Source organism: Pogoniulus pusillus, chromosome 3 (assembly GCF_015220805.1).
Source record: "Pogoniulus pusillus isolate bPogPus1 chromosome 3, bPogPus1.pri, whole genome shotgun sequence".
In the NCBI taxonomy this organism is placed as follows: Eukaryota; Metazoa; Chordata; class Aves; order Piciformes; family Lybiidae; genus Pogoniulus; species Pogoniulus pusillus.
In genome coordinates, this window is record NC_087266.1 from 5,665,178 (window position 1) to 5,692,120 (window position 26,943).

At 43.5% G+C, this 26,943-nt stretch overlaps 1 protein-coding gene across 20 annotated transcripts in view; it reads left to right on the forward strand.

Annotated features, from left to right (window-relative positions):
* Positions 1–26,943, forward strand: part of DLG2 (discs large MAGUK scaffold protein 2) — a 1,415,634-nt gene that overhangs the window by 522,449 nt on the left and 866,242 nt on the right. Inside the window, exon 1 of one of the 20 annotated variants that reach the window (XM_064169334.1) lies at positions 2,716–3,735. The exons of 17 other annotated variants lie outside the window; for them this stretch is intronic. In XM_064169334.1, the coding sequence (XP_064025404.1) occupies positions 3,634–3,735 (102 nt within the window). In that variant the 5' untranslated portion in view covers positions 2,716–3,633. Of the gene's footprint in view, positions 1–2,715; positions 3,736–26,943 lie in introns of those variants that run through there. 2 more of the 20 variants (XM_064169350.1, XM_064169362.1) reach the window with 2 other exon arrangements.

Sequence of the window (26,943 nt, forward strand, 5' to 3'; positions counted from 1 at the left end):
GACTGGATGATCTTGGAGGTCTCTTCCAACCTGGTTGATTCTATGATTCTATGATCGTTTGAGGTCCCTTCCAGCCCCTGACATTCTGTGCTCTTGTGATTCTGTGATTGTGGCAGCATGGTGGTTGCAAGCAATAGGTTGGATCAGTGCATACAAGTCCAATGGTAGGTAGAGGGCTCACAAAACTCTGCAGACCTTTGGACACTCTTTCATACACTAACACCCACGAAGTACATTTTGCTTATCTCATCAGACAGAGAGAAAATGTGGACATAGATTTTCCAAGATTCCCTCTTACTCCTACAGTATGACTACAATTTGAATGCCTTACTTGGCAATTAACAATTTGCTTCTCTGTCTTGATGAGTGTTACTTGGAAGTAAAAAAGACAGAGGAAGGTGTCTGAGCTAATGTTTTCACAGAGCAGTTTTCTATACATGATAGACCCCTAACTAAAATGAATGCCTTGGCCATTTGTGGTATCAGTTATTATCATTTCAGTCTGTCATTGGAATGAATCTTTCTTTTCTCATCTTTTCCCAGATGACTGTATGTCAGGTAACTGATATTTACTTGAAAGCAACAATTAGTTTAAGTGTGAAGAGATAGATTTCGTGCCTTATACAATACTCAGGTGATTGGTGTTTGGTACATCTTAACACTGAAAAGAAACCACAGATGAAACAGGTTCTGGATAGAAATCTGCAACAGCGTCAGGGACTAGGGAAGAAATGGGAACGTTAATGAACAGGTACATCCTCCCTTTTGATGGCAGGAGCCAGCTGAATACATAGAGATCCAAAAGATGCAAGAGGCTGACTGATTTTTCCCTCCTGAAATCTGAATTTGGAATGGAATGCAGGTGATTTTAATAAGGCCTGTGAATATTAATTGGAAATCAAACTCGTGTGATGAGTGTGTCTGGTTTTAAACCAGGACATCGTGTTTGAATCACTGAAAAGTGCGGATGCAATGTATTCTTATATTAGAAATGCTAATGATTAGGACAGATTGAGAGCATTACTGATCACTGAAATGTCTAAGATGGGTGAATATTAGCACTGCTAAACCAGTTAAATGGCAGAGTTTTCTGGCATTTTGTAGTAGTGTCTCCTAAAAATATTGTCACGCCACCTCCATCCCAAATTAACACTTCTAAGGGCCAATGATGTAGTGTGCTTACACTTTAAGGTAGCACTGTGATTCATGTTTTAATGATAGTGGCTGCTGGCTGTAACTATGGAATGTATTGTCATGGAAACTACACTTTTCTATATTTACCCCAGTGTTGGTTATGCGAGAGACAGTGCTTGAAAGAAAATCTGTATAATATATAGCTTAATAATGAGACAGGCAAGCTAGGGAAAAACAGATCAAAGATTCAGCAATGCTACAGCTGTTGTTTGTCACCATAATACATTTCTAAAGAGGCTCAGTGACTGTTCCAGATGATAACTAGCACAGCAAGTCAGAAAGGAGTGCTGCTGCGATGTCACTTTGGACTAATAGGTCAGGCAGACTTAGATTATTGATAGCTGATTGATTGGTATCTGTGTTGTGGACTCCCATGACACTTAATACTCATGTCCAAGCTGTTAAGGGAAAAGTATGAGCTGAGTGAATTGAGGACACTGAGTTGCAAGAGCCTGTTATTTGCAAGAAATAAATCTTCAGAAATGGAACTGGGTTGATACTCTAGCTGTGTAGCAGTTCTATCTGTCACTTCAATCTAGAAACTACTGTCATTTTCCTGAGCTTGGGCTCTTGAGAGCTCTGAGTTCAGAAATACACAGCGAGAAACAAACAATCATCAGAAAATGTTATATACCAAGGTGAAATTTACCTGCACACAAAACTGAATAAAAATAAACTCATTGTAGGGTGCAAAAGAAATAATAGGATGAAAGCTGCTTAAGAGAATGGTTCTGTTATGGTTTTGAACTTTACAAAGTGAGAGTAAGTTATACTGGAGACATTCTACTTGAAATTGAACCACATACTTACATGCAGTACACAGGCACTTAGATACATTTGCACAAGTAGTAAAATCTTAATAGAGGAGCTCTTCTAATTGAGGTCTGCAGCCTCAGGCAGAGCTCTTTAACAATGCTCTGCCACTCACCCTCTGTACCACTTGACCTGGCTGTACACACAGACCTCCATTTGACAGTTTCTACACTCTGTTGTATAACAAATTTTAAGTCTGGGTTTATTACAGCAAATTGTTTCAGTTGTGCCTTAAGAACTCACTTGCAATTGCCAGGGTGACAGGCTGCTCTCATTTCTTTAGAAGGAGTTTCTAATTTGATGGGCAGAGCTTACTGAGTCGCAAAAAAAGCAGGGTCAAATGGCTGTGAAACAACCGCTGGGTTTACCTTGCTCTCAGCTGTGAAATCATTGAAGACATCGCTTTGCTTTCTGTGCCGTAGCCTTTTCGGTTTGTATTTGTGTGTCTGCCATGACTGAGCCTGAAACTGGAGCATATATTCATCCAACTTCTGATATAAATAATCCTCTTACAATGCACAGCTAGCGGATTGCTCATCCAAGTGCTTTATTATGCGCTTTCAGCTGGTGTTGCTTTAACTGAAGGAGCAGCGACAGCTGTAACTGAATCCACACCAGCGTTATGCTCCCAAACTTCTTTAATTGCTGCATTTCTGGAACACAGCAAGCCGTTTGCAGGTTATAGGATAGCAGTGCTAGCTGGAGTCATTAGTGACATTGCCTCAAAAGCAGAGTTTAGAGGGTTACGCTCTAAGCTTCCTGCTGGTGCATTTTCCGTGTAACTTCATTTCTTTATTCAGTGTCTCCTGCAATCCTTCAACCTGTCTATTTGTAAATTCGTGCCTGGAGAAAGCTCCCATGTGGCAAGCCAGGATTGGATAAATGTTACTTGTATTTCTCTGATTGCAAACTCCCAGCATCTGGGATTTTCAGCTTTGAGTACAGTTCGTTTCATGCTGAGATTCATCTTTTTGGGGAAAGCAAAGGTCATCTCTTCGCCGGAGTTGCGACTGATTTGATTCTTTTTCTCGGGGAGGCGCTGGGAAGGGAATCCTTACTGGAATGCATATTGATAAAGGCTGAGGATTCTGGCTTCTTAGATAAGTAATTTTTTTTTTTTCCTCTTCTCTCCCCACAATGACTATGTATTGCAGCAACTCACTGGCTTTTTACCAAATCAGGAGCTGCAGTATTTTTCTTCCGATGGAATAATTTCAGCCCACTTCAGCTAGCATGACAATCTTATGTGATTGTTATGAGTAGGCGTTTACATCCTTTTACATGCTAATACTGCCACACCTGCTAGTCCCCCTCATTTCCATTTCTCTCTTTTTTTCCCCTTTTTTTTCCCTTTTTTTCTTTTTTTTTTTCCCTGTTCCCCCCATGATGTAAAAACTAATTTCCCAGAGGAAGGGAAATCCTGAGATTCATGATCAATGCTGCATCGTTGATTCATCAACAAAGAAGGGGATGGCTGAATGGGACACAGGTAGAGATTCAAGCAGGCTGCTTCCGACCAGCAAGAGAAAAGCTAGCTGTTGAGCAGCATATGTTGCCACTCCATGTGCTGTATTAGCTACTTGTTTTCAGCCTTCAGTAGGCTGCCACTACTGCAGCACTAAAGGAATGTGCCCTATTGTTAAAAATCCTGACTGCTTTACACCAATGATTTGCCACTGCAAAGTTGCATGCACCAACAACACTTTATCGTTGATGTTTGGATGCAAGGTAGGATGTGGTTAATGTATTTAAATGCATGCTGTAACTCCTTTGAATATCTGTGCCGTTTAATTTGATGTCTGACTAGAGGTTTCAGTGCAAACTGTGATACGTTGGCTATAAATCAGGGCTTACAGCAGATACGTTTTAAATATTAGGGGGAGAAAAAAAAATCAGAAGTGAAGCTTCCTTATTTCCCAGGGTTGTACGAGTGGAGATTTACACGGGAGAATATAATGGATTATGAAGCTTTTCTTTTAGAGTTGATTGTGTACTTAGCTAACAGTGCTAAGATTACTAAACCCCTACTCTGCCATTTGCCCAGCTTTATTGGTTTTGATGTGTGCACTGTTATTACAAAAACACAAAACCAGAAAGATTGAGTATATTTTTTTCCCCTCCATTTATACTGCTGACATGGTTTTAAGCATAAGAGCAGTACAGTATACAGCCCTGCAGTTCTCTGTAACAAATAAAGTAAGCTAGCTCCTGAAACCATTTTTAAGTCTACAGAAATAATTGTTTTAATAAGTGTTTTCTTCTAGGGACTGGACAATCATTGCATTCCTCCTTTAAATTTAAATCAAAAGGTGGCGCAGTTAGCCAGAGAAGTTTCTTTTCTGGCTGTGTAATGCCAGCCCACCCCAATTTTTTTTTTAACAAAGGTGTTGGATCAGGCTGTATATTTCCCCATATAGATCCTGAGTCTAAGCAATGGTTGTTATTTTACTGAAAGGATTCCAAAGTGTTGACATGCTTAAAAAAACTTATTATATTGAGTAAACAAGTTTGGTTCACTGATTACTGGATAATCATGGTGACTTCATGGGGGGTGTGTGTGGGGGGGGTATGTGTAAAAATTTTGTCCCATTCCTTTTCCTTGCTATCCTTAATACTGGATGATATTAAAACTATTCCTCTCTGTTTGAATAGAATAGAAAACAAGCAGCTATCTAAGAAATAATAGCCATAGTGTTTGGGGTATTTTTTTAATGATCTGTGTAAATTATTTAATCCTCATAAATTGTCTAAGCTCCCAAAAATCACCTTTTAGTTGTACAACCCACAAACTAGGGAACACAGTATGATATTCTGAGCTCCTGTGTGACAGACCAGCCTAAACCAAGTGAAGTAACTTCATTAAGTAGGTTATAGGTGGCCCAATGCTCCCTAAACGTACCTCAGCTAGTGGTTAATGCCAGATCTACTGCTTCATTAATATACTTAAACCAGCTTTCAGCCACACATTTGCCAATTGTCTACCTTCTTCTCTTCCTCAAACTATGGCCTGCCTACATCTCTAGTTACTTGAGACTTTCCTGATCTAAAGTTTCTTGTTTCTTCACTTTCACTTCCATTTTAAACAGGCAAAATGACATTCCATTAGCGAAAGAGTTATCATTTAATTGCTGTGTCATGATGCCGCTAGTGATATAAATAGCACCAAGAGTTTAGCAGATTAAAAGCATTCTTTTTTTCAATCTGCATCTTTTTGCTAGGAACAATTCCTGTTTCTTTCATGATTTACCTTTTAAAAACTTAAACCCATCTTGTTTTTAAACTTCTAATTAATAAAGGCGAATTGTTAGTCATGGGAAATTAAATGCAAGCCACCCTTCTACGAAGGTAGGCCAGTGGCCTAGGGACTAGTATCCAATTTGTATTCCTGCCTGTAAGCATGGTTTTCAAAGGATAGCCTTTGATGCACTTAAGTTCTTTCATGATTTTCAGATCCTGTTAGGAAGAAGGAAGAGAATAAAAATAATACATTTCAAACTTTTTTCTCCCCCCCTCCCCCCCCCCCCCCCCCCCTTTCTTCAGTGCTTCAGGCTCATTAAGTTAGTCACAGTCAATGTTTTATCTTCTCGTGGTAGTGTATGAACTACTTCTCAAATGAAAAGTGGATGTGTGGGATAGTGATCATTTGCAGAAAGATGAGAAGGAGTACAAGCGAAGTGAGTTATCTCGGGTTGGTTCAACACATGTCAGATTAGTACCCTTTGATACCACCATCAAGCATCCAGGAGATAGTCTCTACCCATAGCAGTGTATCACCTCACTTCAAATACCTTTTGCTCATTTCTATCTGTTCTGCAGGGTGTGTCTAAATACATGACTTTTTGCTTTGGCTATGTAGGGCCAGATTTGTAGATTTCCTTTTGTACCAAGGCTTCCAGCTCCTCCTATCTGTTACCCATACTACGTGCAGCAGTGTACATACACTTCAGCTGGGCTGCTGGTTTTACCCCTGTCTCTGGCCTACCACCCTCAGCCTCCTTCAGTTTGTCTCTAGTACTGTTGTGCTTAACCCCCTTGCCTTCCAGTCTAGTTTAGTTTAAAGCCCTCTCAACAAGCCTTGCCAACTAACGCACCAGGATCTTGCTGTCTACAACTACCTGAAGGGAGGCTGTAGCCAGGCGGGGTTTGGTCTCTTCTGCCAGGCAACGAGCAACAGAACAAGGGGACACAGTCTCAAGTTGTGGTGGAGGAGGTCTAGGCTGGATGTTAGGAAGAATTTCTTCCCAGAGAGAGGGATTTGCCATTGGAATGGGCTGCCCAGGGAGGTGGTGGAGTCACCGTCCCTGGAGGTGTTCAAGAAAAGACAGGATGAGGCACTTAGTGCCATGGTCTAGTTCATTGGCCAGGGCTGGATGATAGTTTCGACTGGATGATTGTAGAGGTCTCTTCCAATCTGATTGATTCTATGATTCTATGATCTGTTACTAGCAGACCCCAGGCCATATAAAGTTCCCCAAGATCAAAGGATCCAAAATTTCATTGATGGCACCAGCCTCTGATCTTGGACATCTGTTCCCAGCTGGTTAATTCTATGATTCTATGATTTAAGGGTGCAGATCCATTGTTAACAAGTAAAGAAATCTGCACAAGAAATAAGAGTATTCCTTGTTAAGAAATCTTTTAGTTAAGCATCATGATATCATGGATCTAAGTGTGCTCATAATATTATGACTTCTACAGTCAGGTGGTTCTTGAACTCAGAAAGGGGAATAATATACTGGAATGACACTCTATATTCTGAGTGGAAGGGGAGAGAAGAGGTTCTTAGAATAGAAGAAGAGTTTTAAAATATAGATAGTGGAATAGGCAGCAAAGGCAAAGGTAAATACCTCCAAATTTTGGCGACTATCTGCAAGTGATAAAACAATCAGGTCAGGTTATTAACTAGCTCCCTTCAAAAGGACAGTGCAACTTGCAGGATTGCAACATTGCTCACACTCTACATCTATGGTTTTTACTTTAATTTGGTGCCACATGCAGTCTCCTTTTCCTATGGACACGTGAGTGAGAGAAATGCACCACATCAGAACCATTACACCCATTTTTATCTGTTCCCAGTGCAAAAATTTTACATTCTGCTCACTCCTAACAGGTGGTGCCAGGGAGTAAATTTGGGGGGGCAGGAAGAGGGTGTGCATGTCTTACTACACCATATGTTGCAAAGAAGGCAGTGGAGGAGTCAACTGTGCCTGCAGGAAGCTTTCCTTTTCAGCTTGATTTCCTGGAATTTGATAGCTGACCCTTTCCTAGACTTTTCCTTTTGGTGATTTCTAGTTTTAGGATCCTTGACCTTGAAATTGCAGAGAATTCAGAGCAGTTTCATTTAAAAGGCAGAGGAGTATCTACCTGGAGTGTAACTATTGCAACCTACTCTAACATATTTAAACAATTCTCCCATTCTTGGTGGAGAAGTGGTTTTGAAATATGGCTCTCATCTGCCAGAAAGTGTTTTGTAGGACTGTCTTGTTCATAATCTTGCAGAGAGCTGGGATGTGAATGTGTATCCCCTGAGTCCTAGAGTTGCTCCATGACTACTGGACAGATTTGTGTTTGTGGATTAAAAGACATCTTATGTGTAAGATAGAGCTGCCTTCACAGATCTCCATCAAGAAAAGTGCCAAGGCACATATATGATTCTCCCTGGAGATGATGAGACTTAAATTCAAGTTTAAATGTCAGTATGTGCTTACTCATGTTGCTGAATTTGGACCTGCAATAGTTCATTCAGTATTGCAGATGAGTTATCTCTCAACTTTTCACATCCTGTCCATTTTGCTCTTATTAGGAGTGCCAGGGAAGGATTTCAGATTGACTGAGATGTCTCTTAAATTACATTGCAGACACTCACGTGGAAGTGGTTTTTTCTGTCTTATCTTCTTTACATCTGTGTATTGAATATAGATATTGAGGAAATTCCATTGAAAAGATGAGTGACTTCTCTGTTTGTCGACCTTGACCAGGTATTTTGATAAATCCTACTTTCCCTTTGATCTAGGTTTATTTTTAGAACTGTCCTAGCATAATTCAAAAGTGGGTTTTGGTGTGGGGCTTTTTAAGGAATAAGATATACCTTCCCTCTCTTCCCTATCTCCTTCTTTTCCTCCCAGCACATTTATCACAACCAGTTCTCTGGCACAATAGCTGATTTTGGTATTTTCTTTTCCCCTACTATTTCTCTTTTTTTTTTTTTTTTTTTTTTTTTTTTTGTAGCAGGAATAGCCACACAGTGACCTATTCCTCTATCCAAGGTGAGCGTAAAAGTAAAGCCACTTGTTTCTCCAGCTGCCAAAACTCTGTTTTGCAAATCAGTTGCAATGCAGAAGTTTTACTATTAAAACAAGTAGTAGTTAGTGAACGTCTTGATATTCCTATTTATTATTTTTGTCATGATCAAACTGCAAGAAAACTACAAGAAAACAACTAGTTTTCTGTACTAGTGTTATTAAAATCATAGAATGAACCAGGTTGGAAGAGACCTCCAAGATCATCCAGTCCAACCTATCCCTCAGCCCTATACAATCAACTAGACCATGGCACTGAGTGCCTCATCCAGGCTTTTCTTCAACACCTCCAGGGATGGTGACTCCACCACCCCCCCCCCGGGCAGCCCATTCCAATGCCAATCACTCTCTCTGCCAACAACTTCCTCCTAACTTCCAGCCTAGACCTCCCCCGACACAACTTGAGACTGTGTCCCCTTGTTCTATTGATGGTTGCCTGGCAGAAGAGACCAACCCCCACCTGGCTACAATGTCCCCTCAGGTAGTTGTAGACAGCAATGAGGTTACCCCTGAGCCTCCTCTTCTCCAGGCTGCACACCCCCAGGTCCCTCAGCCTCTCCTCACAGGGCTGTGTTCCAGGCCCCTCACCAGCTTTGTCACCCTTCTCTGGACACGTTCCAGCACCTCAACATCTCTCTATAATTGAGGGGCCCAGAACTGGACACAGTACTCAGGGTGTATTGCACTGATGTATTTCAATTCTGATTTCTTTTGAGGCCTGACTTGGACAGATTGAAAAATGCAATGCAGCATTCAGGGTCGTTCTGACTTCTCTAATTCTTCTATAGATGGAACCTTATACAACCTATCAGCCTCTATAAATTACATCTCTATGGAGGCTGATTGTATAGGGTTCCAGAAGTCTCTGAAAGAGTTTGCTGTCTATTCATAAACAATCATCAGAGGAAGTCAACTGGAACATTATTACCACTCTCTATGCATAATATTTGACAGTGGCACTGAGAAACCTACTTGCACATATTATTACTGTTAGGCCACTGTTGTGTTAAATTTAAAGTGTTCAGCAATAGAAGGAGCTACAGAGAGATGCAGGACTGTCACTGGCAAGAGGCTCTCAGTATGATCAGCTGTGTCAGAGAGGAATTGTGCATTACTATAAAGTGCTCAAGGTGGAGAGAGTTTTTGTCTGTGCTATAGCACCTATGCAAAATAGACATGAGTGTAATCCCACTGCCCATATTAGGTCACCCCTGAGCCTCCTCTTCTCCAGGCTAAACACCCCCAGCTCCCTCAGCCTCTCCTCACAGGGCTGTGTTCCAGGCTTCTCACTAGCTTCATTGCCCTTCTCTGGACATGTTCCAGCACCTCAACATCTCTCTTGAATTGGGGAGCTCAGAGCAGGACACAGCACTCAAGGTGTGGCCTGACCAGTGCTGAGTACAGGGGCAGAATAACCTCCCTTATCCTACTGACCACACTGTTCCTGATACAAGCCAGGATGCCATTGGCTCTCTTGGCCACGTGGACATCTTGCTGCCTCATGTTCAGCTACTATCTACCAGTATCCCCAGGTCTCTTTCTTCCTGGCTTCTCTCCAACCACTCTGTCTCTATCATGTAGCGTTGCTTGGGGTTGTTGTGGCCAAAGTGTAGAGCCCTGCACTTGGCCTTGTTAAATCTCATCCCATGAAGGCAGTAGCTTTGGCAAGGGTCTTGAGGAGGCAAGCAGAAGAGCAAGTAACACTGGTGAGGTCTGACTGGCTTGAAAGTGAATTAAAAATGGAATTGTTTGATCATGACCCCCCCCCCCCCCCTCAAGGCGTGTAGGAGTTTAGTTGCTGATTAAGGAATGCAAACAAGCTTCACCATTTCAGTCTGATTTGGTGTGAGCTCATTTGTTAGCTGTCACTCACTGGCACTGGCCAACGTCTGGGTGGGTGATGCCCAAGCATTTCAGATGTTAAAAATATATCTGCTTGTGTGAGAATGCCATGTCTCATTTTTTGCCAGTATCCTGCCCACGAGCTCCCTGTACATTGTAAAGAGGGGTGGCTGGTAGGAGACTCTCTGAGAAACCACACCATAATAAACACCTTACATTAAGAATTAACAATGCTAAAAGTAGCTTCTAAAGTGAAGTTGGTATTGGCTTTGTTTTTTGAAAAGTGTGTACAGTGATAGAAACTTTGCTTCTGGCTGGAATCTTCAATCCCTGCATTATTTTCAGTCATTTTGCCAGCATATCTGTTTCTAGCTACTATCAGGGGCTGGACATTGGATGAGATGGCCTATGGTGCTTCCTGTGAATACTTCTGTCATCAAAGAATGTCATCACAGAATATTTACTGGCAGCACAGCAATTTTCCTCACTCTAAAATTTACCTGGATCTAAAGGATGCTATGAATACTGTGACTATTGAGTACTTAGTCCAGTTCTGGGCTCCTCAAGTCAAGAGAGATGTTGAGATACTGGAATATGTCCAGAGAAGGGCAACAAAGCTGGTGAGGGGCCTGGAGCATATTTACCTTACAGATTCATAATTATACTTCCAATACACTCAAGGGCCAAGTGACTCAAAAGGATAGCCCAAACATCCTTAACAAGCCCTCTGAGGAGAGGCTGAGGGAGCTGGGGGTGTGCAGCCTGGAGAAGAGGAGGCTCAGGGTGACCTCACTGCTGTCTACAACTACCTGAAGGGAGGCTGTAGCCAGGTGGGGGTTGGTCTCTTCTCCCAAGCAACCAGCACTAGAACAAGGAGACACAGTCTCAAGTTGTGCTGGAGGAGGTCTAGGCTGGATGTTAAGAGGAAGGTCTTCACAGAGAGAACATATTCCAATTGGCCATTGGAATGGGCTGCCCAGGGAGGTGGTGGAGTTGCTGTCCCTGGAGGTGTTGAAGCAAAGCCTGCCTGAGGCACTTAGTGCCATGGTCTAGTTCATTGGTTAGGGCTGGGTGCTAGGTTGGACTGGATGATCTTGGAGGTCTCTTCCAACCTGGTTGATTCTATGATTCTATGATTCTATTAGATAGAGCTGGGTGCTAGGTTGGACTGGATGATCCTGGAGTTCACTTCCAACCTGGTTGATTCTATGATTCTAATACCCTCTCCATTATACCTTTTAACATATAACCATGGTGGGAAATAGGTTTGGTTTTCAGTTAGCAATAAAGCAGAGCTGATTGTTTTACTCCACAGACACTCTATTGGAAATATGACAGTAAAGTGTACCTATGGAAAAAGAAAAAACAGGGCAAGAGGCACATGGCTGAGTGTTAGTGATTATTTTGAAGGGGGAGTACAGAGTTTGCTGAAACACTTAATGTTTTAAATACACCTTTGCTTTAAAATACACGTAATAATTACATTAAATGAGGTGCTTTCAAATAGGCATGTATAAATAGTAGAATGACTTGATGCAGAGTTACATGAGCAGCTTGATTTTTACAAACTAATTATTGACTGAGAAGGCTAAATATAGACATTCAGCTCAACTGTAAAAGATGACAGAGAAGAGAATGGTGCTAAAAAAGTGTTATATAAGTATGTTTAAGTGATAATAGCAATAAAACTGAAAACTGTCACTGAACAGTTCTCTTCATCTTTGAAAAGTGGCTTTTATGTTTCTAGTATAGATGTCAGGAATATTCTCGTTATTAAAAAATAGGTGTTTATAATTTTTTCTTTATTATTATATTTTCTTGAGCTTTAAGCATTTTCAGTAACATTAATAAGCATTAAAGACATAGAATCATAGAATCAACCAGGTTGGAAGGGACCTCCAAGATCAGCCAGTCCAACCTAGCACCCAGCCCTAGCCAGTCAACTAGACCATGGCACTAAGTGCCTCAGCCAGGCTTTTCTTGAACACCTCCAGGGACAGCAATTCCATCACCTCCCTGGGCAGCCCATTCCAATGCCAATCACTCTCTCTGCCAACAACTTCCTCCTAACATCCAGCTTATACCTCCCCCAGCACAACTTGAGACTCTGTCTCCTTGTTCTGTTGCTGGGAGAAGAGACCAACAACCACCTGGCTACAGCCTCCCTTCAGGTAGTTGTAGACAGCAATGAGGTCTGCCCTGAGCCTCCTCTTCTCCAGGCTGCACACCCCCAGCTCCCTCAGCCTCTCCTCAGAGGGCTTGTTAAGGATGTTTGGACTACTCTTTTGAGTCACTTGGCTACTGAGTGTATTGAAAGTATAATTATGAATCTGTAAGGTAAATATGGTCCTCTTTACCCAGCTTCAGTGAAGAATGGCACCCACATGCTCAAACAATCCCCACTACTTTGTGCATGTTCAAAATGAAGCTTTCTGGGAAAATGCCTGACTCTCCATGAAACAAAGTTCTTGGTTTTCAGTTTTTCCTCAAGCTGGCATTTCAGAAACCTTGATTCTGAGAATCCTGATGCATCATTTTTAGGAGATTTCCTTTAGGAGATATTCACAGCTGTTCAGTGTAATTAAGACAGAATATGCTAAGTAGTAGTTTTCAGAAAGATGTGAGCTGGTATCAGCACTGAAGTCCACACAATGAATCACCTGGAGGCTCTGTAGCAATGGCAAGTATGGCACACAGCCTAAGTCAACATGCAGCTGTCTGCAGAAGGCAAAGTTTCCCCTGTGGAAACAGACCTGCAACTACAGACCTTGGACCAGCTGCACATTTTTTAGGATACACCTGTGCTGCCAAATGAGGTTCAACAAGGACAAGTGCAGAGTCCTGGACCTGGGAAGGTATAACAAACTGAACCAGTACAGGTTGGGAGGTGATCTGCTGGAGAGCCGTCCTGTGCTGGTGGATAACAAGTTACCCATGGCACAGCAATGTGCCCTTGTGGCCAAGAAGGCCAATGGGATCCTGGAGTGTATGAAGAAGAGTGTGTCCAGCAGATCAAGGGAGGTTCTCCTCACCCTCTGCCCTGGTGAGACCTCATCTTGAATACTGTGTTCAGTTTCGGGCTCCCCAGTTTAAGGGGGATCTGCTGGAGAGGGTCCAGCGGAGGGCTATGGGGATGATGAGGGGACTGCAGCACGGTCTGATGAGGAGAGGCTGAGGGGCCTGAGGCTTTTTAGTCTGGAGAAGAGAAGACTGAGAGGGGATTTGATAAATGTTTATAGGTATCTGAAGGCTGAGGTCAGGAGTGGGGGGACAGGCTCTGCTCACTTGCTCCCTGGGATAGCACAAGGAGCAATGGACGTAAGCTTAAGCACAAGAGGTTCCACCTCAATACAAGGGGGAATTTCTTTACTGTAATGGTCCCAGAGCACTGGAACAGGCTCCCCAGAGAGGTTTTGTAGTGTCCTTCTCTGGAGACTTTCAAGGCCTTTCTGGATGCATTCCTCTGTGACCTGAGCTAGATTATGGTCCTGCTGTGGCAGGGGGTTGGACTCAATAATCTCTTTGGTTCCCTTCCAACCCCTGACATCCTGTGATCCTGTGATATTGCTAAGTTAAAACAGGGCTGATGAGTCACCTCAAGTAGCCAAGTCCTAATATTCCAGACTGCAACCTTGTTAGTTCTCTTCCTTAGCTATATTCTGGGGTGCTTCCAAGCACTTTCAAGATGGTTTGTAGGCATGGATTCAAGGGTTGTTCACTCTAGGGACTCTTTCCAAGAGGGAGCATGGAAGATTACTTGCAGCCTACAGCAAGTTCTCTTGGCTATATCTTCAAACACCTCCCACTTCTGCCCCTTGCCTTTACACAATATTTGAAAGCCTGCAACACATCTCCAGTTTCCTTGAATAAAAATGACACTTTAGTAGCAACGTGGCCACAAACCTCTTCAGCAGCTTAGCCTGGGAACCAAGGATCAGGCTAAAAACCAGATGCCTTTAACATAGTATATGTGGTGTCAGGGTCTTTGTCATGATTCCACAACTTGGAGCTTGAAATAGGGCAGCGGTTGGAATACCTCTGTTAGACTTAGTTCTTGTGTACCTTAGCACACCTGTAAACTGGTAGAGTACCTGGAATATACTTGGGAATACTGTGTTAGAGATCTAAGCCAAATTCTGAAAGAAATTTGCCTTGGACTCAGCAAAAGGTGAGATACCTTTTGTTCAGCTCATAGATGACTCCACCATCAAGTGGAGAGAAAGTGATGTTTAAAGTCAATGATTTGAAAGCTTACATACCCATAAGGTAATTTAAGTTAGTGATGCATGCTTATCTACCACCATGTAAGGCTGGCATATAGCTTATTGTGACCACCTGTTAAAGTATGTGAGTCCTGGAACTCATCCTATTTCTGAGGGACGTTGTCAGCTGGCAATGAGATGCCCTGGAATCCTTATCTATCCCAGGGATATCCCAATCTGTATTAAACAAAGTTCCATAACAATGTAATCACTCTATCAGATACTGAGAAAACAGTTGCTGCTGGAGATGGGTCTGTGGCCTCGACAGGGAACAGGAGCTCCTTATATCCATTCTTGGCTCTTAACACAGAGTTCCTGTTGTGGCCTGGGGAAAATTGTGCCTTTCTTCCCTTTCTGAAAAAATAAAGCAGGAATTATCTGCCTCAGAGGAGTATTGAGAATTAGTAATTATTGCATGTATGCAGCACTGAAATTAAATGAACTGTGCAAGTGTAATGCACTGTTGGTTGGAAGAACCAACATAAAGCTGTAGTAAGCCTAAAAATGGGGAGAATATAAGGGAAAAATGAATTATATTAGTGAGAATAAAACTATTTCCTGCTCCTTTTTATTTCCCCCCCCCCCCCTCCCCCCCCCCCCCCCCCCCCCCGTATGGTACTCTCTCCCCATTATTTATTTCAGGTATACCTTGAAATACTATTGTTCATCTCTTTTTAAAGATCCTCCTCCAGGTATGAGCTTTCACATCTCATTTTTTGCCCATAGCAAATTGCTGTGGTTGAGTTGCAAGTCTCTGGAAGAGGGAGGATGAAAAGAAAGTGCTGACAGGCTCTTATCTCCACCCATCCACGTAGTGCTACTATCATCTGATTTATTATAAACAGTTGCTGTAGGGGAGAAGCACTTACCAGAGCTATCTGAGTTTTTGTTTTGCAAAGACTGTTTAAAAATAGTTGTGGGATCATAGAATCAACCAGGTTGGAAGAGACCTCCAAGATCATCCAGTCCAACCTAGCACCCAGCCCTAGCCAATCAACTAGACCATGGCACTAAGTGCCTCAGCCAGGCTTCTTTTGAACACCTCCAGGAATGGTGACTCCACTATCTTCCTGGGCAGCCCATTCCAGAACCTTGTAGTAGTACTAATTCTTCAGACACTTACTCCTCTTTGCCTACAATTTTTATGTGTGGCTTTCTAAGTTTCTTTTAGAGATGCATCCAATGTGAGGTCATTGATACCCATTGATACCCAGTCATACAGTAGTTTGGGACAATATGTTTTCTCACGTTGTGCCACGGAATGTCTGGGCTGGATGTTAGGAGGAAGTTCTTGCCAGAGAGAGTGATTGGCATTGGAATGGGCTGCCCAGGGAGGTGGTGGAGTTGCTGTCCCTGGAGGTGTTGAAGAAAAGCCTGGCTGAGGCACTTAGTGCCATGGTCTAGTTGACTGGCTAGGGCTGGGTGCTAGGTTGGACTGGATGACCTTGGAGGTCTCTTCCAACCTGTTTGATTCTATGATTCTGTGATTCTATGATAAGACAAAGTTTCGTGATGCATTTTAAAGCATGTATTCCTTCTGAGAACAATAAAGAAAACTCAGAGGAGGAGGGAGAGAGCAGAGGAAGGAGAAGAAGATGACCTAGAAAATGTGCTTGTGGCTCTAATTCTGTGTGTGTGTATGTATGCATTACAGACAAGCCTTTTGCATCTCTTTCCTTAAGGCCCTGGTGTTTAGCACTCTTTGCTATATACATCAACCCCCATGTGAGTTCCAGGCATGCAGCTCCTTAATTTGCCAGCATTAAGGGCATCATTCCAGTGTCTTGAGGTTCACAAAATCGTAGAATGTCAGGGGCTGGAAGGGATCTTGAAAGATCATCTGGTCCAACCCTCCTGCCATAGCAGGTTCAGAGCCTCTACATATGTTGGGATCTATCAGGGGCAGAGGGAAATGAAACTCTGAGACAATTTTTCAGAAGGCTGTGAGGTCTGATTATGAAGAGGGAGCTTTTATATTAAAAATGTTATTGCTGTAAGGCCACAGAGCTTCACATTTGCTTCATCAGGTGAGATATGGCTGTAGGGACAGAGTAGCACCATTTCCCTAACAGAGATGCTGTTGTATTTCATGCTGGAGCTGGCTTCCTAAAACAAAGGTTTTAATTTGCTGTGTGCATCTGTTGTATAAATCTCTTAATATTGCTGGATTGTGTCATCTTCTTAGAGAGCATTAGCCACTACTTACAGAACCACAGATCATAGAAAGGTCTAGGTTGGAAGGGACCTCAAGGATCATCCAGATCCAAACCCCCGCCATAGGCAGGGACACCTCCCACTAGAGCAGGTTGCTCAAGGCCTCATCCAACCTGGCCTTACACACCTCCAGGGAGGAAGCAGCCACAACCTCCCTGGGCAACCTGTGCCAGTGTCTAACCACCCTCACTGCAAAGAAATTCCTCCTAACACCTAGTCTAAATCTCCCCTCTTCCACTTGAAACCCATTACTCATTGTCCTGTCATTATGAGACCTTGTAAACAGCCCCTCCCCAGCCTTCCTGTAGGTCCCTTCAGATACTGGAAGGCCACAAGAAGGTCTTCTCAAAGCCTCTCTTCTCCAGATTGAAGAGCCCCAACTCCTGTAGCCTGTCCTCATAGCAGAGCTGCTCCAGCCCTCTGAGCATCTTTGTGGCCCTCCTCTGGACTGGCTCAAACAGTTCAATGTCCTTCTTGCATTGAGGGCTCCAGAACTGCACACAGTACTCCAGATGGGGTCTGAGGAGAGCAGAATAAAAAGGAAGAACCACCTCCTTGCCCTGCTGGCCACAGGGCTGGGTGCTAGGTTGGACTGGATGATCTTGGAGGTCTCTTCCAACCTGGTTGATTCTGTGGATCTGTGATTCTATGCAATGTCTCTTCTTTCCATGTAATTGGAACAAAAATGTGGGGTGTGCTGAGACAGAGAGAAGTTCTCTCAAACTAATCCACATCCTGTGTGCAAACATCAGCTATGTCTTGACTATTTGTATTCACCAAGAGAGACAGCATAAGACTCCATGAGTTACTAAAGTTTCTCTTATTAAAATGAGAGCTAGTTCTATAGCCAAATGATTTCCCTTCCATTGTCTTCAGTTCATTCTCAAAAGAAAGGAGCTTAGATAAGAACAAGTTATCTCAAGTTGTGCTGGGAGAGGTATAAGCTGGATGTTAGGAGGAAGTTCTTCACAGAGAGAGTGATTTCCCATTGGAATGGGCTGCCCAAGGAGGTGGTGGAGTTGCTGTCCCTGGAGGTGTTGAAGCAAAGCCTGGCTGAGGCACTTAGTGCCATGGTCTAGTTGACTGGCTAGGGCTGGGTGCTAGGTTGGACTGGCTGATCTTGGAGGTCTCTTCCAACCTGGTTGATTCTATGATTCTATGATTCTGTGTTATAAGAATATGTAGAAAGTAATCACAGAATAATAGAAATATTGATTGCAAAGGATGTCTGTAATTCACCTCATCCAAATTTCACTGAAAGCAGGAGGAATGACAGGTGATGTAGCATGCAGCCAAAGACCTGGTTTAGCAGAAGAAACGGTTTGGTTTTCAAGTAGTTTCAAGTGAAATTTCTCTTGAGCTAAAACAAAGGCAAGTTTGGGTAGCATAATCCAGTGTTTAAAAGAAAGGAAAGGAGGTTAATGAGCTAAGTGTAGCTGCTCATTTTTTCACTGATACAAGAGAAGATGTAGAAGATGTCCATTTAGCCCCTTTTCATAAAGTGGGAAACGTTGCTAGGGGCTTATATGGTAGAGGCTGCTGTTACAAGGGTAATATCTCACCTTCTCTGCTTCAGTCTCTCCATTAGTAAAAAGTTTGGGTAGAGTTTATGAGACTCTAAGGTCAAGATCTTTGTGATACTTGGGTAATGGCCACCTTGGCTTTTGATGGCAAATAAGCACCTTTTAAGGATCTGAGGATGTGGTACCAGAGAAGGGTGACAAAGCTGGCGAGGGACCTGGAACACAAGCTCTATGAGGAGAGGATGAGGGAGCTGGAGTTGTTTAGCCTGGAGAAGAGGAAGCTTGGGGGGACCTCATTGCTGTCTACAACTACCTGAAGGGAGGCTGTAGCCAGGTGGAGGTTGGTCTCTTCTGCCAGGCAACCATCAACAGAACAAGGGGACACAGTCTCAAGTTGTGCTGGGGGAGATCTAGGCTGGATGTTACTAGGAAGTTGTTGGCAGAGAGAGTGATTTCCCATTGGAATGGGCTGCCCAGGGAGGTGGCGGAGTCACCATCCCTGGAGGTGTTGAAGCAAATTAGTGCCATGGTCTAGTTGATTGTCAGGGCTGGGTGCTAGATTGGACTGGATGATCCTGGAGGTCTCTTCCGACCTGGTTGATTCTATGATTTTATGAGTCTCTCTCCCTCCAGTACTTCATTTCTTCAGCCCTATGCCTTATCTTGCACTTTGCTTTATCCTCAAATATGCATATGTGCTTTCTTTGCTGTTGCTGACTCTCACTTTAAGTTCCCTGTTAGATCCCAGGGTTAAAGTGCAGGGTTGAGAAGGAGAAAAAGGTTAACAGGGCAATTCTGGTGTAAGTGGTAAACAAGAATAGGGAACTGTGTCCATACCCTTTCACACATGTAGACAAGTGCAACCAGGTCACTAAACTCTACACTTGCCTGGTACATTAGCCACATTCCCACTCTTAAATTCTGTAAATGTGGTGACTTTAGGGTTTGGATGAGAAGTGGGTGAGAGAAGTGTAATGTTTGTTTCAAGCTGTAAAGCTGCATTTGAAAGTGTAAAATATGTGTGTGATATGGTGGTTGATTTGACTTAGAAAGAAAATGCACATTGACACACTCCTGATATTTTTTATGCAAGAGTAAGTAGTCAACAGGACTTAGAGTGATGCAGTAAATAGACACATGAGCTGTGACCGAAAAGTCTGATAAGTTAAATCCTACTAAAGCAATTGAAGCATTTCTTTCTTAAGATGGTTTTAACTCCTTGCAGTAAGAGCAACTAATATGAAAATAAGCTAAGAAAAGGAAAGGGAGCGGATTCCACTTGGAGTTTCCCACAATAATTGGTTTCCCGTGTTAGATAGTGAGAAACTACTGCAGAGACCAAAGTAAGACTGGTTATGTAATAGCAGTTCTGGGGCCCTCAATTCAAGAGTGATGTTGAGGTGCTGGAACATGTCCAGAGAAGGGCAACAAAACTGGTGAGGGGCCTGGAGCACAAATCCTATGAGGAGAGGTTGAGGGAACTGGGGATGTGCAGCCTGGAGAAGAGGAGGCTCAGGGGTGATCTTATTGCTGTCTACAACTACCTAAAGGGACATTGTAGCCAGGTGGGGGGTGGCCTCTTCTCCCAGGCAACCAGCAATAGAACAAGGGGACACAGTCTCAAGTTGTGCCAGGGTAGGTATAGGCTGGATATTAGGAAGAAGTTCTTCACAGAGAGAGTGATTGGCATTGGAATGGGCTGCCCAGGGAGGTGGTGGAGGCACCGTCCCTGGGGGTCTTCAAGAAAAGCCTGGCTGAGGCACTTAGTGCCATGGTCTAGTTGATTGGTTAGGGCTGGGTGCTAGTTTGGACTGGATGATCTTGGAGTTCTCTTCCAACCTGCTTGATTCTATGACTGCTTGAGAAAGCTAAATACTTCCATGCTAGTAGTTCTGGTTTTGACTCTAAACCACATACATGACTGATGTCAAGACCAAGGCACAGCATGTAATGCAATGGCTACCCTTTGGTGTAGTTTAAACTCAGAAACCAGAGACAGGGCTTTTTATTGAGATGCTTACACACAAAATTCTCTTGGACATCATTAGGAGTGGGTACTGAAAGAAATTTGATTACCTGGTTTGAAAATAATGTTGCCTTTTTTAAAAGGTGCAAGGCCTCAGAAGATCATAGAATCATAGAATCAGGCAGGGTTGGAAGGGACCACAAGCATCATCTAGTTCCAACTCCCCTGCCATGGGCAGGGGCACCCTACCTGAGATCAGGCTGGCCAGAGCCTCATCCAGTCTGGCCTTAAACACCTCCAGGGATGGATCTTCAACCACCTCCCTGGGCAACCCATTCCAGACTCTCACCACTCTCATGCTCAACAACTTCCTCCTCACATCCAGTCTGAACCTACCCATCTCCAGCTTTGCTCCATTCCATCTAGTCCTGTCACTACCTGATAGCCTAAAAAGTCCTTCCCCAGCTTTTTTGTAGGCCCCCTTCAGGTCCTGGAAGGCCACAAGATGATCACCTCACAGCCTCCTCTTCTCCAGACTGAACATCCCCAACTCTTTCAGTCTGTCCTCATAGCAGAGCTGTTCCAGCCCTCTGAGCATCCCAGTGACCCTTCTCTGGACACACTCCAGCATGGCCACATCCTTCTTGTAATGGGACTTCAGAACTGGATGCAGTACTGCAGGTGGGGTCTCACCATAGCGGAGTAGAGGGGGAGTCATCTCCCTCGACCTGCTGGCCACACTTCTCCTGATGCAGCCCAGGATCTGGTTGGCTTTCTATGCTGTAAGTGCACACTGCTGGTTCATGTTGAGCTTCTCATCCACTAGATTGGCTTCTCTTTCTTTTCTTTTCCTATCCTACTTAGACTGGCTGGACAAAAGCTCCACAGCACATCAAATGAGTCTAAAGTACAACATTTCATGCAATCCATTGGTATCTGGTGAATTTCAGTTGGATTTAGGGCCAACAAATTTTGGCAAAAAACTTAGCAAAGTGGACTGATGCAGATGAGGCTTTTTGAGTGTAAGTCAAAGCATATAGAAGTGACAATTCAGAATAAGCACAGCATTTCTTTGGTGTTCCTTAGCTGTTGCATTGTTACTTCCCGCAAGGGAATAAAAGTTCTGATAACTTTCATTCACCAGCTGCAAGATAAAATGCATTTTTGTAGTATGACTAATATGAAATGGTTTCTTTTCATGCAAAAAGTCTAGCCTGTACTGCAAAGAATAAGGGAATAATGAAGCTGTAGCAGGACAAAAGAGAAGGTGCTGAAAATGAGAAAAAAATGAATAGTTTTTGAATTTGTTACTCTGCAAATTATGTTTTATCTGTGTGAGGCTTGGAAAATGAAGTGAATCCTTTCCCTTCATAACATTGTTCTTGAGCCTACAGTGAGAGCAAAGAGATTCTATGTCTTACCCTGTTTACACTCAGCCTGTATCTGAGGTTAAACTATAGCAGTTGCTCTATCATAGAATCAACCAGGTTGGAAGACACCTCCAAGCTCATCCAGTCCAACCTAGCACCCAGCCCTAGCCACTCAACTAGACCATGGCATTAAGTGCCTCAGCCAGGCTTTGCTGCAACACCTCCAGGGACAGTGACTCCACCACCTTCCTGGGCAGCCCATTCCAATGCCAATCACTCTCTCTGCCAACAACTTCCTCCTAACATCCAGCCTAGACCTCCCTCAGCACAACTTGAGACTGTGTCCCCTTGTTCTGTTGCTGGTTGCCTGGCAGAAGAGACCAACCCCACAATCAGCAGAGAGTCATGCCTGTATAATGCTGTTTAAGGTTACAGTACCATGCCCAAAGAAGGAAAACTTTGCAGGAACCTAACTTATGTACAGGTTAGCAAGTGAGAACCCCAAAAAAGAGCAAGACATTCAGTTTTTATTTTTTCAGTGTGTTATCACTAGACACTAAATGCCATAAATATGAGCAGAGACACCTGAAGATATGGCAGTTTTGTGGCTGGAAAAAAAAATCAGTCTTCATGTGGTGGTGGCCTTCTGGTTGTATTTGCTACCAACAGATAACCTATTGGCCTTGCCTGTAGAGTAGATACAACCATTTAGCAGTTTGCTGCTGAGCTCCTGTTCGACTCCCTAAGAAGAGTGCAGACTGCTTGCTGCTGTTTCCTGCTCCCAAATACATCATTGTACTCAGCTGCTGTCTGCAAAGATCAGCTTCAGGTCCAGCTCCACAATGGAAAACACATTTTAGAACAAATGCACTTTGAAAACCTGACAAATGAAAAGGTTCAGTTTTTTTTTAAGGAGCTTTTGGTACTTTTTTGGTCTGAATATCTACCTTAAAAAAAAACCCAAACCAACAACTTTTATTAATTGTATTGAGAACTTTCAGTCACTAACCCTAGGGCAAAAATAAATTGATCTGCTTGATATTTGTGGTGGGGATGCCCCTGGAGAAGGGCTGCCTATCTCTTTGTCACATACCTGGTCGAGGTTGAACTAAGGCAAGACATAAAAGCTTGCCTTATGGGCCTTGGTGGCAGTTATTTTGCTTCACCTCTCATCTCCTGTCAGTCCAGGTGTGCATTGAAGTCCTTTGTAGACCACCAAGCTTTTTTAATCCACATGTCCTGATATTTTTGACACTTTAAGAGCAAAGTTATAAGTAAGCTTTTTATTCTTCGCTTACCAGGAGAAGCTTTTTACCTACCTGCAAACATCTGCAATGTTCTCAAACTTGTCAGAAAGTCTTGCATCAGCAGAGACAGGTCTGTCTTCAGTAGTGTGATGGTTTGGGTGTTACCTGCCCCTCTACACTTTGGAAATCACTCAGACTAGACTCTGGAAATTCAATGAAGCTTTATATTTACAGCTTAGCACAATAGACAAGCAGATATTTACAGTATCTACAGTTATATACAGAAACACATGAGTTAAAAAGGTAATACAGAAACACAGCAGCCCTCCCAGAAATTTGAGTCCCCAGGAGGGAGTCTCAACCACCCTTTCACCTTTCTCCCACCCTTCAACCTTACCCAGGATCTTGCCTTATGTTTAAGGTAGTATGGAGAGTCGGCCAGGGGGCTTAGGAAGCAGGTGGATTAGTCACACAGACAGCAGGTTAGGTTAGAGAGAGAGAGAAGTTCACAAAGCCCAGAGAGCAACTCTGCTATCTATGTGGTTTTCTTCTTATGCATCTCAGCAAGCCTGTGAGTGAAGTAGCCATCACCATTGTTTCCTTTTCACAGCCTGTGATCTAATTCTTCTCACCAAAGCATTCTAGCTACCTTCAAACTAGCACAAGTAGGCATTGCATGGAGGGAGAAATATGAAAATAGGAAACAGTTCTAGTTTGGATTAACTATTTCTTCATTTCAGTCAAGGCTTTTGCCTGATTCCAAAGTCTGTGACAAATTGCTCAGTGAGGAGCTTAAAGTCTGAGCTTTATTCCTCAAATTTCTTCCATGGGAAGTTTTTTCTTGGATTTGCAAAGCCAACCATGGATAACAGTAGTGAAATGAGAAGATACCTGGTATAATTCTGGTACATGGCTGTTTTGTTTTCTTTGCCTGAAGAACTGTACATAGCCTTTTTTTTCTTTCTTTTTACCTGAACCCACAAAACCAAACAGAAGAACTCCCCAGCTTTAATTTAGAATCATAGAATCAGGCAGGGTTGGAAAGGACCACAAGGATCATTTAGTTCCAACTCCCCTGCCATAGGCAGGGACACCCTACCCTAGATCAGGCTGCCCACAGCCTCCTCCAACTTGGCCTTAAACACCTCCAGAGATAGGGCCTCAGTCACCTCCCTGGGCAACCCATTCCAGGCTCTCACCACTCTCATGCTCAACAACTTCCTCCTCACGTCCAGTCTGAATCTCCCCACCTCCAGCTTTGCTCCATTCCCCCTAGTCCTCTCACTCCCTGATAGCCTAAAATTTCCCTCCCCAGCTTTTTTATAGGCCCCCTTCAGGTCTGGAAGGCCACAAGGTCACCTGGGAGCCTCCTCTTCTCCAGACTGAACAGCTTGAGGCTCCCTCAAGGGAAAGGGCAGGAGGCTCCCTCATAGGAGAGGGCAGACAGGAATTTGTGCTCTGATGTTTCAATTGCTAGAGCTTCAGTGTACCATTCTCAAAATAAACAGGTCCTCTTCTCTAGAAAGCTTTGCAATGCATTAGCAAATCCAAGAAGTCAGTACCATTCTCCTCTCTTCATCCTATGATAGAGCAGTAACCTGTCCTCCTGCACAACCACTTGATTTTTCAAGGGCTTCAATTGGATACTGGAGAGCTATAAAGCCATTGATTGTCATTTAACTTACTGTGAGTAACATCATATTTGTTTTGATTGGATAGTTCAAACTAACTGAGCTAAGCAGTGATGTGTGAACCTTTAGTCTTTCCAATAGAAAATGTTAACCCTTGCCTTGCAAAGAGATTAAAGCTCTGATTTCCTCTAGTTTTTTGCCCCTGCCTTCTCTTTTTGACTTCAGGGACCTTTGACTAAATATACATGCCAAATATTGTATTATTTAATGCTACTATCTGGTCCTATTTCCAGCCCCAAGATTGATGCTTGCAGGCAATTCAGTTTTATGCTGATTTCACCAAAAGCAATAGCAACACTAGCATCGTGTGGGCACCCAGCTGGGCTTGCATTAAGCAAGCAATCTACTGCAAAAAATACTCTTAGAGTCCAGTCAGCAATAGAGGCAGGAACAAAGCAAACACACAGCTAAATGAGGAGGTCCAAAAAGCATATTTTTTTCTCCTCAAATTCCTAGGTTTAAGCATCCTCACTACTGAAAAAAAAAAGAGCTGATTATCTCTGGAAGGGAAAAATGTTAATATACAACATCTAATTACCTCTGTCTGAGCTGATACGCCTACAGCACCTTTTACATAACCCAAACACTTGAGTTCCAATTATACAATTGTATTTTAACAGGTATTGAGTGCTATGCCTTTAGGGAGGAGACTTATGCTGATTATTTGAACTAAACTCCTTCCTCAATATGATCTAGTTGATTGGACAGGGATGGGTGATAGGTTGGACTGAATGATAGAATCATAGAATCAACCAGGTTGGAAGAGACCTCCAATGTCAGCCAGTCCAACCTAGCACCCAGCCCTAGCCACTCAACTAGACCATGGCACTAAGTGCCTCAGCCAGGCTTTGCTTGAACACCTCCAGGGTTGGTGACTCCACCACCTCCCTGGGCATCACATTCCAGTGGTAAATCACTCTCTCTGCCAACAACTTCCTCCTAACATCCAGCCTATACTTCCCCCAGCACAACTTGAGACTGTGTCCCCTTGTTCTGTTGCTGCTTGCCTGGCAGAAGAGAGCAATGCCACCTGGCTACAGCCTCTCTTCAGGTAGTTGTAGGCAGAAATGAGACAACTTCTGATTGCTGGGTTCTCTGGTTTGGGGTTTTTCTTTTCCCTTTTCATCTCCAGCTCCCTTTGATGTGAGTATCAAGCATCAGAGGCTCTTCCAATCTGCAAAAGAGTGGTAAAATCTGAGACTGTGTACCCCATTCTGTGTGTGGGGTCTCTTTTGCCAGGCAACCAGCAACAGAAAAAGGGGACACAGTCTCAAATTGTGCCGGGGGAGGTATAGCCTGGATGTTAGGAGTAAGTTCTTCACAGAGAGAGTGATTGGCATTGGAATGGGCTGCCCAGGGAGGTGGTGGAGTTGCTGTCCCTGGAGGTGTTCAGGAAACGCCTGGAAGGCACTTAGTGCCATGGTCTAGTTGATTGAATAGGGCTGGGTGCTAGGTTGGACTGGATGATCTTGGAGGTCTCTTCCAATCTGGTTGATTCTATGATTCTGTATGGTAGGGTTTCATTGCATTGCAGTTCCCAAGACTTGGGTGTTTCTCAGCTTCTTTCCTGTTGAATACACCAGATGGCTCTTCAGAAAGCACATTTTTCCCTGTCTGCAGCACTGACAACAGTGCCTGCACATGTGTTTCAGCTGCAGGCTGTGAAGCTAATGTTCTCGGGGTTAGTAGTGGCAGTGTTACTGCAATTAGATCAATAATGCTTGCACAGAGTCTGTATCCTCTGTTTTGTGTGTAACCTATGGCAAGTTCCTAGTCTCTAGAGGAAGCAACATGGTCAAATGTGAAGCAAAGGCTGATGCTATTTTTAATAGTGCATCTCATTCTAGAGATTGATAGCACAAAGGAATATGTACCCTATGAGGAGAGGCTGAGGGAGCTGGGGGTGTGCAGCCTAGAGGAGGCTCAGGGGGGACCTCATTGCTGTCTACAACTCCCTGAAGGGACATTGTAGCCAGGTGGGGGGTGGCCTCTTCTCCCAGGCAACCAGCAATAGAACAAGGGGACACAGTTTCAAGTTGTACCGGGGAAAGTATAGGCTGGATGTTAGGAGGAAGTTGTTCACAGAGAGAGTGATTGGCATTGGAATGGGCTGCCCAGGGAGGTGGTGGAGGCACCGTCCCTGGAGGTGTTGAAGCAAAGCCTGGCTGAGGCACTTAGTGCCATGGTCTAGTTGACTGGCTAGGGCTGGGTGCTAGGTTGGACTGAATGATCTTGGAGGTCTCTTCCAACCTGGTTGTTTCTATGATTCTGTGATTCCTTTACTAAAAAGAGAGGTTACTGCAATAACCATTCTTTTCCTGGCACCTTTATACACCTTCTGTAAGACACAAAAGCCCTCATCTGGAGCAACAACTTGACAATTAAGGCCATTTGCTGTGGACTTTCACTTCTTAACATCAATGAGGTTTGTAGGTCACCTCTTCTGAACACCCAGAGCCTAACTTTAGAGTGAGGAGCCTGACTGTGTTCTTGCACTCAGCACTAACTCAGTGTTCTGAACT